Consider the following 14,061-nt stretch of genomic DNA (forward strand, 5'->3'; position numbering starts at 1 on the left):
AGCGCATACTTAGAGGTTACATACCGCAGACAGCCAGTAGCATTGTAGAAAAGGTCTGGATCCACCAGCAGGTCTTCCTTTGGATAGTCTCCATCTGACAGCCCTGAGCATGGGATAATGACTGTGTCTGTGATAGTCTGGAGGGCCTCTTGGGCAAGATAATCTTTCAGGAGGTCATGGGAGGATAGGTTCCACAGCAAACCTGATAAAGAAAACAATTAATTATTTTTAAAGTGTAAAATCCTATGCCACAGAAAAGAAAATTCCAAATGTGGACTGTTAGCATGCCCAAAACAAGGGACACTGGGAAATCATCTAGGATGAAATATTTTATGTAAGTACAAGAGCCAAAACACATTCATCATTGACCAGTGCAGTTCGATCTGAGCCTTACAGCTCTTCTTTTTTGAAAGATGAAACACAAACCAGAGGACACAGGTGGAAGTGGATTTAAAACAGGAGGTACTTTTTTACTCAGAGGATTGTGAGAATATGGAACAAGCTGCCCAGCCATGTTCTTAAAGCCCATACCCTGGCTTCTTTCAAGAAATGGCTGGATGAGATTCTTCATCAATTTACTACTTTGTGTTCTGTAGAGGCCCAAATAAAAGGACACTTTAACCAGTGTAATGGTTACTGTTTGAATAGAACTCATCATCATAAAAAAATATAACATTTCACAATCAGCTGGTGTCTGGAACAAGCTACCCAGTCATGCAGTCACAACTGGTCCCATTAGATCTTTCAATAATCCTCAGATCCAGTAGTTACTGCTCTAGCAGCCACATTGGAGGAAGGTCCCTCCTATCATACAAAGCCCGTTTATGTTCCTGTGTGTTCTGTGTCCCAAGAGAGAGATAAGAAGTTTTCAAATATATTATTACTAAATACAGGGCATTTGTCTGTTGTTTTTATAGTACATGCTGGCTATATTAAATATAAGGTATTACTCTAACTACCCATCTCTTAACTTAAAACTGACCTCCAGATGTGATCTACAGACAATGATAAAGAAATCTTGTCCAATGATTCTTCAGTCACATTTCAATTCTTTCCAGTTACTGACTGCTGGATTGACTAAATGGGCTGTATGGCCTCCTCTTTGTTCTCTTATCTTTCTTACATTCTCCAGTCTTGTTTTTAACTCTGTGTAATAGTTAAGTAAGCATAGACAATGGATGGGTTACTAACTTGAGTTTTCTGAAAGACTCAGAAAACCCAATAAAACTGTTGAGCATGACTGTATAGGTCTGACATGAACTCACAATCCTGATGCTCCTTTTTTTTTTCCACAAGGTTGCAGACGGGGCATGTCTGAGTTTGAACACTGCAAGTAAGATTCAATTTTTGTTTCTCATTCCTGCTACAAGGTCACTTTTTCTCCATTCCTGTGGTGAGCAGAGCAAGCCTTTTAACTAAATTCCCATGTGTCCCTTAGATAAAAGGCAGACCTGCATACTGAGAAGCACACAGTTCAGCTTCGGAGGATAATAAATGGGAATGGTGCTGGCTGAAAAAGGTTTTATGATTTTGTTACATTTCATGGAGCGCAGTGTTGACATTGTTGTGTACTTTAGTAAGACAGAATGCAATCCCTTCAAAAAAGATCAGACAATGCTAAATTAAAAAAAATAACACAAATGTTCAACCTTATCAGTCATCTTTCACAGTCCTAATGGATTTACAGAGCACTTTTCAGCCCAAGGGACCCCAGAGTGTTTTAGTGCTTTAGATCCCCATTGACCCCATTAGCCAGCAGCCATATCACTCTGCAGCTCACAACTGGCAGCCCACTGAAGCTAAGCAGGTGTGAGCCTGGTCAGTACCTGGATGGGAGACCTCCTGGAAAAAACTAAGCTTGCTGCTGGAAGAGGTGTTAGTGGGGCCAGCAGGGGGTGCTCAACCTGCAGTTCATGTGGGTCCTAATGCCCCAGTATAGTGATGGGGACACTATACTGTAAACAGGTGCCGTTCTTCGGAGGACACATAAAACCGAGGTCCTGATTCTGTGGTCATTAAAAATCCCAGGGAGATTCTCGAAAAGAGTAGGGGTATAACCCCGGCGTCCTGCCATTGGCCCTTACCAATCATGGCCTCCTTATAATCCCCCTCTATGAATTGGCTTCATCATTCTGCTCTCCTCTCCACTAATAGCTGATGTGTGGTGAGCGTTCTGGTGCACTATGGCTGCCGTCACATCATCCAGGTGGGGCTGCACACTGGTGGTGGTGGAGGGGAGTCCCCATTACCTGTAAAGCGCTTTGAGTGGAGTGTCCAAAGTGTAAGCAATTATTATTATTATTGAAGTGCAGCTCAGACCTGAGACACATGAGTCAGCCATTCTGCACCAGCAGATTAGCTAGAGAAGTGGGAAAATATACTAGCTGTATTATTAAAGGACAACTTTAGGCCAGACTGTATAGCTCAGAGAGCCCACTGATAACACCTCTACTCTTCTGAACTGTGCCACATGACCTGAAACACTGAATATCTTGAATAGTTGTGGTAACTATGCTACAAGAAAATATATCATATCGCTGCTTTGAAATGAGTTCAGAGATGGGCAACTAGACACTACTAAACTACTAAATAGTTTAGTCCCCTGGTCACCATACTGGGGCAGTGGTTTAAAGATTCTGGTTGACAGGGAAGATATTGAGAAGCTCCCCTGTCTCAGTGCTGACCAGTCTCAGAGCCGACCAGTCTCAGAGCTGTCTCAGTGCTGACCAGTCTCAGAGCCGACCAGTCTCAGAGCTGTCTCAGTGCTGACCAGTCTCAGAGCCGACCAGTCTGAGAGCTGACCTTTGCATGGCTTCTGAGATCTGACTAGATCAGCCTTGAGGGTGTTAATGCTACCGTCAGCATTCCTGTGCAGCAGATAAACATCTGGTTATCTTTTTTAAAATGTGGTCTCTTCAATGCAGGTTTTGTTTGCTGGGCATTACAATGCTTAGTGTAGATTAACTGCTTTATGTTGTGTTGACACAACTCATTCTTAGAATGAGTTACTATAAAGACAAAACTGATACAGCTACCAATACTCATACATAAGTAGAACAGAGGTAATCTTTTAGCTGCAATTAACATTTTTATAATGGGTTTTCAGATAAAGAGTGTTTTAAAAATATAATAAAATTTGTTGATCTATCAAGTTTGTTGATATGGTATCATTAATATACATATTATCTGAGGCAGAAAGGTAAGGTCTTTCATCTATTTTTCATTCTTATCAACAATGTAAAGTATTATTCAAAAGTATAGTATATAATGGGGCATAAATTAAATTTTTTTTTTTAGCTTTCCCATAAGAATATACAATCTTCATGTAAAAACTCAATTTGTCTTTTTCCAGAAGTGAAGTGTGAAGGGGGGCCCTAGATTCCAGCCCGTCACAGTGCACACCCTGCGAGTGTTAGAGGCAACAATTAACCGGGCCAGCACGTCTTGGAAAAAACAAGAGAAAACCCACACACAAACACAGGGGGAACAAGCAGACTTCCAACAGTCTCTCCAGTCCAGAACCAAACCTTTCACATGAACTGTTACTTCGCCATGCTGGCCTGGGCTCACCTCAAGCAATGACAGATAAAGCAACATCTGTCCTCCTAAAACTATCCAAGGAAAGCGGTGCGACTTACCAGTGATTTGCTTCTTGGTCTCTACGTCCCTGGTTCTCTTCAGGAGCCTGAGCAGGGCTGGAATGCCATCTTTGTCCTTCACCTCCATCTTGTTGTCATTGTTCTCGAACACAATGTTGCGAAGAGCTCCGCTGGCAGCCCTCTGGAGCTCCACGTTGTCGCACTCCAGGATTTTAATTAGTTTGGGAATGCCATGCATGTAAAACACCTGGCGAGACAAGGGCCCCATTATTAGTGACTCCTGATCTAAACTGTATCTTGGGAGAAGGTGAGGTCCACATTTAATTGATAAGAAGAGCATCTAAAAACTTTAAAAACAGCTATCGGATTTTTAATCTTTGTTGAAATGGGCAAGAAAGAAGATGAACAAGCTTTTACCCAATTTCCAGTCGCACTATATATGACTAAATGTGCTCCTTTGTCAGGTTCTTTTGTACTTCAGTATGGAAGAATATCTAAATCCGCATGAAAACATTAAATCAGTTTGCTCTGTTAATCATTTTTATATCCCTGTATGTTCTACATCATATCTGGCATTTTTCTTTTCTCTTTCTTCAATAGCTCTTCACTCTGGCACCTTTCCTTTTGAATATTAAAAAGTCTTCTCAGCAAAAACAATTCTTTTGGTCACTCTCTACCTGGTACTGACTGTTCGTCACCCATAATGACCTCTCAGTAGCTTCCAACACTGTTCACCACAACTCACTGCCTTTTTCACTCTCTGAAACTCGTATTCCAGATTCCAGACACTCTCTGCACTTGTCTTGCTCTCCAACTGCTCCTTCCAATTCTCATGGTGTGGTTCTCTTTCTTCAGAATGCCTCCCTCTATAAACAGGTGTTCACCAGGTATCAGTAGCAGGACCCATTCTTTTTCATTCTCTTTACCTGCTCTTCAGATTCTCTTATTTCCTCCTATGGTTTCTCCTACCACTTTTCAATCTGCATTAAGAGCTTTTCTGTTAAATCCTTGATTTTTTGCTTTGCTGTCCTCTGCACATTTCTTTCCAGACACTTATCTTTCTTTAAAAAAGTCTTCAACAATGCAAAACCTTGTTTCCTCTGCAGCTCTCCCCTACACTGCATGCCTCTTCAACTCTTCCAGAGATCTGCCTATCTTTCTCTCTGCCTGGTGTCTTCCATGATAACCCTCTTCACTGGCTGGACCGCTCACTTTAAGATGCCTAGCCTTACCTATGTCTTCTCTTCCTTTGTTACTCTGCCACCCCCAAACCCTTTCCTCTCCTTATACCCCTGAATTCCATAAACTCTTCTGATCTTCTGCTGTCTGCTTGGTTTTTCCTTTTCTTAAATTTCCTGCCTATTGCATTTTTTCCTCTCTTCTTTCCCTGTTGCTGAAACAGGATATCTGGAAAGATCAGGACTGCACCATGTCAGACTCCCTTCTTGAGCCTCCTCTAGTCTCACTTCAAACTGTAATCTTTAGCTCTTCAATGGCTGCGATTTCTATACTTCTGCTGTGTTTTATAGCTTTTATTCCACTAATTGTAAGCTCTACCTTTAAAGCCCATTCTTCATCCCTGTAGTTCAATACTGTTTGAATTCAGTATTTTCTGTGAACTATTCCAGCTTAAGACTATCTTATTTCTGCCCTAAAGATGTTAGCTCAAAAACTGCATTGTTAGAAGTTTTTAGTGTGCTTTCTGTCTTATTCGCCAATAAATATTTTTGCCTGCGCGATTAACTATAAATAAATCTTCAGATGCAATGCAATTGGTATTTTGAAAGAAGATAACAATGGCAAACATTGTTATAGACTTTATTAAGATTATAGATGTATGCACACATTTTAAATTTGCATTTTGTGACATACCTGTGGAAAAACAGCTAGAATACTGTTTGTAAGAACATGCCTATGAGAAACACACAATGAGCAACACACAAACACACAAAATATCTTACCACTTTCTTAGCTTCACTGCTTAAGAAGCACTGATGTTGGATGACGTTGGCAGCAGAAATCTGCATCTCTATGCTGCTATGAGTGAGAAGATTCACTGCTTTGTCCACTGTCAGCTCAGTTATCTGTCCCTCTGCCTTCCTATGAGAAACCAGAAATTATTTAAATTTTGGAATATCCTCAAATAATTATCCACAATGAAAAAGAGATCATTTTGATTCTTAACATATGCCAACATAAGACATAAGAATCTGTCTGAACTATATTTCCCAGAAGGTATTAGGGAATGACCTGCTGTCCTCAGTCACCTGACTTCTTGGAGAAAAACAATTGGTTGGTTGACACTTGAAACCACTGAGTAGAAGCTGTAACAGGAGCTAGCAGATCCCGGTTATGTGTTGCACCATATAACAGAAGGAGCAGAAGAAAGGGATCATCCAGGGGACTTCAAAGTGGGAGTGTTTGGAATTCCCTGAGTCTTAGTCTTTAAAAAAAACAAGTTTCTGAGAGAAGAGACTGAAACCAGCTTCGCTTCCCAGCTGTACTTTAGAGAAGTACTGAAGAAGTCTAGTTAGAAGTTCATGGAAGAACTTAAGTTATATTTTGTGTTCTTGATTCATATTTTCTCACAGACTTTACATAAAGAGCACTTATGTTTATCTTATGGCTATGTGAGTGTGTCTGTTTTGCCTACTCCTTATTTAAATATCCTATTACTGCCCAGGCATATCAAATAATAGGGCATTGTCCCCCATAAAACAACACTCACCATATACTGCCCTGAAACAGAACTGAGAGTAAAAGGTCAAGTATGATTTAATGTGGTAAAACCTAATTTAATGAGTAATATATAATAAACACCTCAACACCTTACAGGCTACATTTAATTGTTATAAACTGTATTTAAAATATTTGCAAAAGCAGATATCTCTTGCAGAACAGATTAGATAGAATAGAAAGAATAGCTTTGAATAAGAAATTGAAGATTTAAACAAAGGCAAAGGTTCAGATCTGCAGGAGAACATAAAGAAGGCCAATGAACAGAAGCCATTAGGCCCTTCTAGCCCATTTGATAGTAATGAATTGTTCATCCAGCTGTTTCTCACATGAAACATTTCGAGTTGGCAACAACAGTCTGCAACATACTCCCACAACCCTTTGGGGAAAACGTGCCTGTTTTTAAATGTTATCAATTTTAAACACACGTCCACATACTTTCCACTTTTGCCCTCTAGCTAGTGGAGAGCAAAATCTGTATGGAAACTCCCAGCATCACACCTGAAACCCAATACTACAAAAAAATGCTGTAGATGTTATACATAATGCTCACTGCAGGACAGTTCAAGAAACCTACTGTGCCTTCACTTCGCTGACAGATCTCCTCAGGATCTCGGCTCCAGCGGCTCTTTCCCGAGCGGCGGCTGTGCTCCTGGCGTTCCCGTCGAGCTCCATGCTGATCAGCGAGGAGGGGCCGGAGCCGCGGTTGGTACTCCGCCGCTGGCCGCTGTCCCTCTGGACAAAGGTTTGCTTCCATGTGCTCTGATGGGCGTGGAGCGCGGATCCATGGCGCCAGTGCTGCCGCATGCTGGCTCCCGGCCTGGCTGCCTCCAGGACGTTGGGAATGCTGTGGCTGGTGCCGGGCCTCTGGCTCTCGGTCGCCACGGAGAAATTGGGCAGGAAGACCCCATCATCCGAGGGGGGACCGGGCCTCCCTCTCTGATACTGGCTCCTGCCGAGGTGCTCGGCCCGGGCCATGCTGGGCTTCCGGCTGCTCAGTATTTCCGAATGGGCGTAGCAGCGCTGAGCAGCTCCCACGGAGTGCGCTCGGTTCAGTTCGGATGTGCGGTTCAGAAACACTTGATTCGCCGGCAGCGTGTGCACCCCCCTGTGCCCCATCCTGTAGTGGAGGCTCAACTGGGCGAACCGGGAATGTGGCACTTCTGGGCTGGACTGCGGCGAAACCTCCACTCTCATGGACGGCCGCGTTGTGCCCTCTTTTAGCACGTGGCCGGAGGAACATGCTCTTCCAGTGCTGAAGCCATTCTCGTAGCCCACAGCGGAACGTAGCTGCAAGACGTGCATTTGTATTACAAAAATGTAAGTACACTTGCAGTACACTAAACTGGCAATCACAAGAGCAACTCATTAATATTACTACTTTTTTACGTCCTTTGTCATTCTGTAAAGCACTTTGAGAAGCAACCTTTAAAGTTTATTATTATTATTATTGTTATCATCAGTCTAGGAATGTATCTTAATAAGTATTAAATAAGAGGAATGACACGACATTGACTTTATATCAGCAGAATACAGTAGTAACAGATTTATTAAAGGATATTTTTTAGCCAAAAGGTACCCTGGATGGTTTTGAAGTAGTCTTATTTAGTACTATGACATTCTAAGGCCCACTGAGATGTCATGCAGACAAGCACATAGAGCACTGGAATAAATATTGTCCTAACTTTGTACAGAACTGAAATCTATAGTAAACAGCCAGCAGCCATATCACCCTGTTGAAGCTCAGCAGGTGTGAGCCTGGTCAATACCTGGGTGGGAGACCTCCTGGGAAAAACTAATTTTGCTGCTGGAAGAGGTGTTAGTGGGTCCAGTTGGGGACGCTCACCCTGTGGTCTGTGTGGATCCTAATGTCCTTGTATAGTGACAGGGACACAGTAAAAAGGCACCATCCTTCAGATGAGACAGAGGTTCTGACTCTCTGTGATCATTAAAAAGCCCAGGGTGTTTCTCGACAAGAGTAGGGGTGTCACCCCGGCATCTGGGTTTGCTCAAATTGTGACATGAAAGCGGTCATTTGCTTAGCAACTGCAAGCAAATGAGTGTATCTGAGTTGGTTGGCAGGTTGCTCTTATACTTAATACTTAAAGATATCTAAAAAGCACATCACCTTTTACGTGTCGGTTTAATGAAAACATTTACTATTAATATACAGTAGTAGCAGAATTTGCTTGGTCTAAAGCATATTTACAATGTGATAGGGCTGTTTTTGTATCATTAGACCTTTTGCTGCCTTGTGCTGAATCACAATGGCAGCAATATGGAGCTACAAACAGACAGAAACCGTGTCTCTTGTGATGTAAATTGGAGACAGCTCTTTCATGAAAGAAATTAAAGATGGGTAGGTATTAAGAAACAAGGCCAGGCAGGCCGGATTTTCACGCACAAGATTCTTCTTATGTATTTCAAACATCTCCCAATTTATTACATTTTGGAACTGGATTAGAAAGCTGAATTTGTTTGTCCTTTCCAAACACGCACAAGTCCAACCTCCACATTCCCGTCAGTGCCAGTGAGGAATATTTTCACACCAAACACGCCAAGAGCACTCGGCCTGACGCTATGGTGTAGCAGGCTCCTAGTATATCTTCCAGCATACTAACAAAATTGTTGCAATGCCTTTCTGAAGAGATTAGCATTATCAACTGCTTCCCGAAGGCTTTATGAATGTGAGACTTTCTTCTCTGGTCCATATCACTAAGCTTGCTGGAAGCAAAAAAAAAAGGGCAAAAATCCAGCAAAGAACCTGACAGCACAGTGTTCATTGTCTGGTGACATGTTGCTAAATATGACTGTCTCTACAGCTTTCCTTAATTAATATTGTGTTAAATAATTGGGGCCATTTCTCATCATCTCACACTGAGCAACTGAAGGAAAACTTTAATCCCTGCAATTTTAATGAAGTTTTAAGAGGATGCAAATAAGGGATTAACTCACCTGAGACCCAAAAATAAAATCATGAATTACAACATGAACACTTGAGATTGTGAAGCTAAGATAAAAGGGTGATACTCATTTCCTACTGTCAGCACTTATATTGAAATGAAAGTAACTTCCTTGTGCTCACTGTGTAATTGTTTCTGAAAAATACAAAAACTGGCACAGGACATCTTGATGTCCTTTACAAAATGAATGTACATTAACTAGCACGAGTTATGTGCATATCATATTTGTGAAAAACACATTTGCATATGCAGCATTCAGAAAAACTATTTGCAGAGTTTTACTTTCATTAGGAATTCTGCTGAAAGATGAGTCATCTTTGTTAACATGGATGTAATTCAGTCTTGCAGTTGTATAAAGTTTGGAAATGAAGGCGGATGATTTCAAATGGACTAAAAACTGTTAACATTAATACATGTAGACAAGGTGAGAGACACCTGGTTAACTAAAATCTGCAGTTCATAGTTATTAGTATACATAGGTTACAGTCAAAGCTGTGATAAGAACAAAAAAACTTTTTCTTCTGAAAAAATGTTCACGACATTAAATTCTCTATGTTCATGTAGGCAAAGGCAATGATAAAAGCTTTTGATCGGTACCTTCTCTGGTTTGGTTAGCGATTCCTTTTCATACTCGGATCTAGAATGGTTTTCTGAGAAACTGCTGTACTGTTGAAGAGACCCTGCAATTACAGATTTAATATTACAACCACATTAAAAAAAATACATGAGTAATACAGTATATTTGGCTACTGAGCAAATCTGATGAATTTGTACGAGTTTTCACGCTACAGTAGTGCTACACAAACCAATATTCACAAGACGTGTAGGGGGAAATATAATATTTATATTTGGGAATCACCGGATTGGGTTTCAGGAACTTGCCTCAGTACAGTAACTGTTATCTGTAGCTTCTTAACACTTTCAATTCGCAACTTTCATTTCAGCAAGACTACCAAACAATGTTTACCGGCTATTTTCATTGTTAAGATCAATACTATACTAACACTTCCTGTAATACTGTAATAAAACACCTCGTTTTCAGCCCTCAAAGAACTGAAATTTATTTCTAATGAACAAAAGGCTACTGTTGTATTTTATTTGCTCCAGGAACACACTTCAGTGCAGACTGTCAGAAAGCTGTTTAAAAAAAAATCTATAATCTTTACTTTTTATGCTTAGTCCTTGAGACTGAAAAGTAAGCAAATTGTAGTAAGGATTAGCATTTCTTAGACTACATACTTCAGCTGCTACATTAATAAAAACCTGCAGCCAATGTCTGTCCAGTAAGGAGTGACCAGTGATCAAGATATATTTTCTGATTAAGTTATTAACTCAACAAATAAAAAACAGGAATACAATTAACTGTACATGCTACTGTAGGTGCATGAATCTACAACAAACTAGCAAGATTTAATAGGATGATTTACTTTTTCCTTTACGAGATCCACATTAGACAAGGCATTTGGGAGATTACTGGAAGAAGACACACCCCTACAGCACCCGCATGTAGAGGCTTTTTAAGATTGAAATCTTTATTTTTTTCCTTAAATTCCCAGAGACATTCGATTCAGGTAAGGCTCAAATTTCAGCATTAAGCTACATGTTCTACAATCTGAGCTAAATAGAAACAACTTGTCTTTTGGATTGTTGTTAACCACATCATTATTAAGATCCATGATGCATAAATAACAAATACCACATAAAATACAATACAAACCTAGGGATAATGCATACAGTACTGTATATGATTTTATTATAATTCATTCATGATGCCAGTGCATCACCAATGAGTGCCTGTTTTGTTTTACTTTGTTTAAACTCACAGGTTTGGGGTTTTGTATTTTAAATTTTCTTGGTAGAATTCCTGGCTCATCAGTTCTACTCCTGGAAGGATTAAAAGAAGATCACAGTCTTCTAGCCAGCACGTGAAGATCAGGGAAAAGTTAAAAACGTTTTTGAAGTTTGTTAACGCAGTAAGTTCAATTCCTCACCTCACCAATAACATATCCAATCAGGCTTAATAAAGAAGATGTGGAACAGCACACAGACAAGGTTACCACCACAACTAAATGATGAGCCCTCTACCCCAGGCTTTGTCCAGGGCACGCCTTGATGGACAGACAAGAATCTGTTTGAACCTTGAACCACAGCTGAGTAACCTGACACAGAACGCGAGAATGAAAAGACAGAAAACCAACAAACACAATAATGAAGAATTATTGCAAATCCACAACAGGTACAACATGAGATGCAATGAACACAAAAGTACAAGAAAATGTCAAAAGTCAAAACAAAATGCTTCACGATCTATAAAAAAATATATTGTTACATAATTCTGTAATTGCTCTTGAAAAGTTTGAGTAAAAGACTGGAAAAAATTAACAACATCCAATACAGAATTAAAAACAAAAACAGCAATAATGACATGGAAAAGGAGTACTCAAATAATAGTAAATTAGTATAATATAGTACTTAGGTAAAAAAATCGACAATCATGCACATTGATGATTCGGAACAGGCAAGTTAGCAATCCCTATACAAAATGTATATACTGTATAAAGATGTGAAAGAACTCAAGTGAGTTAAGACAGACATCTGTCACCAAAACGACACTGTAATAATCTGTATATGGTAAACAGCCTGAGGATTATAGAACAGCCAGACCTCCATTTCCTAACCCTAAAGGCCTCCATGAAATGTATACTGTGACACCGCAGTATACAGTATGTGATCTGCAGTTCTTCATCTATCACAAAAAGAAAGCATATACAGTAACAATACCATCAGCAGAAGGACACAGAAAATAAAGTTGGACTTCGCCAACACATCACTTTCAATAACCTCTTATCCAATTCGGGAAGCACTGGGCGCAAGGCAGAACACTCACAGTCATACCAGGGCCGGTTTTTACAGAAGTCAATTAACCTACAGTACCAGCATGTATCTGGGCAACACCTGGAGGAAACCCACTCAAACACAGAGAATATGCCAACTCCAGGCAGACAGCACCTCAGAAATCGAACCCATGGTACAAGTGCTGCGAGGCAGCAATGCTCACCACAGGGCACTCTTGTTAAAGACCAGGGGTGTCTGCTACACTAGGTCATAACAAGAGAAAAGGAAACTTTTCCGTTCTTCAAATTCAAATTCTTTAGAGGGCTTATGTTAAACTCACGCTGTCTTTAAAGATGACAATTAAGAGCGATGTCTGTAAGGTAGTTAACTCTGTTATTTCTTCAACACAGCATTGAATAAAATGCTGTGTTGAGCCTCACACCTGAAGAAGGCTCCATAGCCGAAACTTTGTGTTTTCTTTCTTCTCTTTTCAGCAGGGAATAAACCCATTACTTGTTCCATTGAATAAAATGCATGGAGAAGACCTCACCTTCTTTCTTCAGTTCTTTGGACTGAACTGACTTCAGTGCTATTTGTAGCATTTTAGGTGATGCTGACCGGTGCTCACAGTCTATCTAAAAATATTCAAGGCAGCTGAGCTATCTTCTCTGCTGTACTAATGAATTATTCACACGCCATGCTTATATATGTAAAATAGTGGTGCTAAACCTGTCACACACAAAAAACCGCAGAAGAAGGACTTGGCTCGAGTTTCTGGTTATTTACAAAGAGATACCAAAGTTACAGGAGAATGTCGCTCATTGTGCATTAACAAAAGCGCAACGAGTTCTTGTCTTTGCAAGACACAAAGGCACTAAATAGCTTCGGGCGCTATTAAGGTAACAAAAAATCATTGCTTATTGCTTTTAGTCCAACATATGAAACAATGTTGTTTGTCACACCAGCTCAAGACACAAAGTGAAAGACTTTACTCTACTGTAGCTCTTACCATTGGAAATTCCTTTCCTGGATTTCCTTCTGATTGTGAGCTGCACTTGTTGCTGTACTCGGGAGTTCCTGTCATTGACCTGGCTGTTGCACAGCCTGATCTTCTCCTCCGTCGGCAGCGCTAAACTCGTGTCCTCAGGCTGGCTGACAGCGTCGGCCGACAGAGCAGACCTGATGAAATTCTCCGAATGAGTTTCGACTGATGCCATTTTTCCGTCGAATTAACTGATCTGCAAAGTCCCGCGATTAATGCTAATGCAATAAAACACCGCTCCTCCAGATTAGCCTACTTTTGGAAACTAAAAGCGCAGAACTCATTCACACTCATGCCGCATTCCTCACAGTACGACAAAGAGCTCCAGGATGTGGAGTACAGGGAGACTAATTCCTGCGGTAGTACCTTCTTTCATTCGTTGGGAGTAGCTGGTGAAGGGTGTGGCTTCAGCAGGTTTGCCTTAACCTTTAGTTATTGTTTTACAGAGGAGGAAGTTCCTCGAGGGAGGTATGGGGGCGTGGTGCTGCCTCACGGCTTCTCAGTCCCGGCTCGTTTCGGATGTTTTTCATCATGTATGTTCTTCCTTTGGTCAGGTGTGTCTTTATTTCCAAGTGCCCGCGTTTTCGCTCCTTTCTCTCCTTGAGGAGTGGGAATAAATATTTCTTTAAAATATTGGATTCTTACTGGAAGAAAAGCATTATCAAATGGTCTGGAAATGTCAAACGGACTGGACCAGCCTCCGTGCTATCTGTAGCATTTCGGGTGAGCCAGGCCCTCACATATAGTCTATGCAAAAATATTCCAAGCAGGTGAGCTATGAAAAGACAAAAGAATAAAAATAAAAATAAAACTACACTGCCACGACAGGCTCCAGGTTGTCGTGACCCTCTTCTGTTCCTGGATGAATAGGAGTTCCGTTGCTTAT

At 40.8% G+C, this 14,061-nt stretch overlaps 1 protein-coding gene across 2 annotated transcripts in view; it reads right to left on the bottom strand.

The window, feature by feature from the left end:
- pkp2 (plakophilin 2) overlaps positions 1–13,563 on the bottom strand; it is a 31,423-nt gene extending 17,860 nt beyond the window's left edge. Inside the window, exons 1-6 of one of the 2 annotated variants that reach the window (XM_088923184.1) lie at positions 13,143–13,563; positions 9,896–9,978; positions 6,913–7,625; positions 5,561–5,699; positions 3,639–3,846; positions 25–202 (exon numbers count right to left, since the gene is read on the bottom strand). In XM_088923184.1, the coding sequence (XP_088779310.1) occupies positions 25–202; positions 3,639–3,846; positions 5,561–5,699; positions 6,913–7,625; positions 9,896–9,978; positions 13,143–13,350 (1,529 nt within the window). In that variant the 5' untranslated portion in view covers positions 13,351–13,563. The remainder of the gene's footprint in view (positions 1–24; positions 203–3,638; positions 3,847–5,560; positions 5,700–6,912; positions 7,626–9,895; positions 9,979–13,142) is intronic. The other variant, XM_088923185.1, reaches the window with a different exon arrangement.
- Between the last annotated feature and the right edge of the window lie 498 nt (positions 13,564–14,061).

This window comes from Atractosteus spatula, chromosome 8 (assembly GCF_055471065.1).
Source record: "Atractosteus spatula isolate fAtrSpa1 chromosome 8, fAtrSpa1.hap1, whole genome shotgun sequence".
In the NCBI taxonomy this organism is placed as follows: domain Eukaryota; kingdom Metazoa; phylum Chordata; class Actinopteri; order Semionotiformes; family Lepisosteidae; genus Atractosteus; species Atractosteus spatula.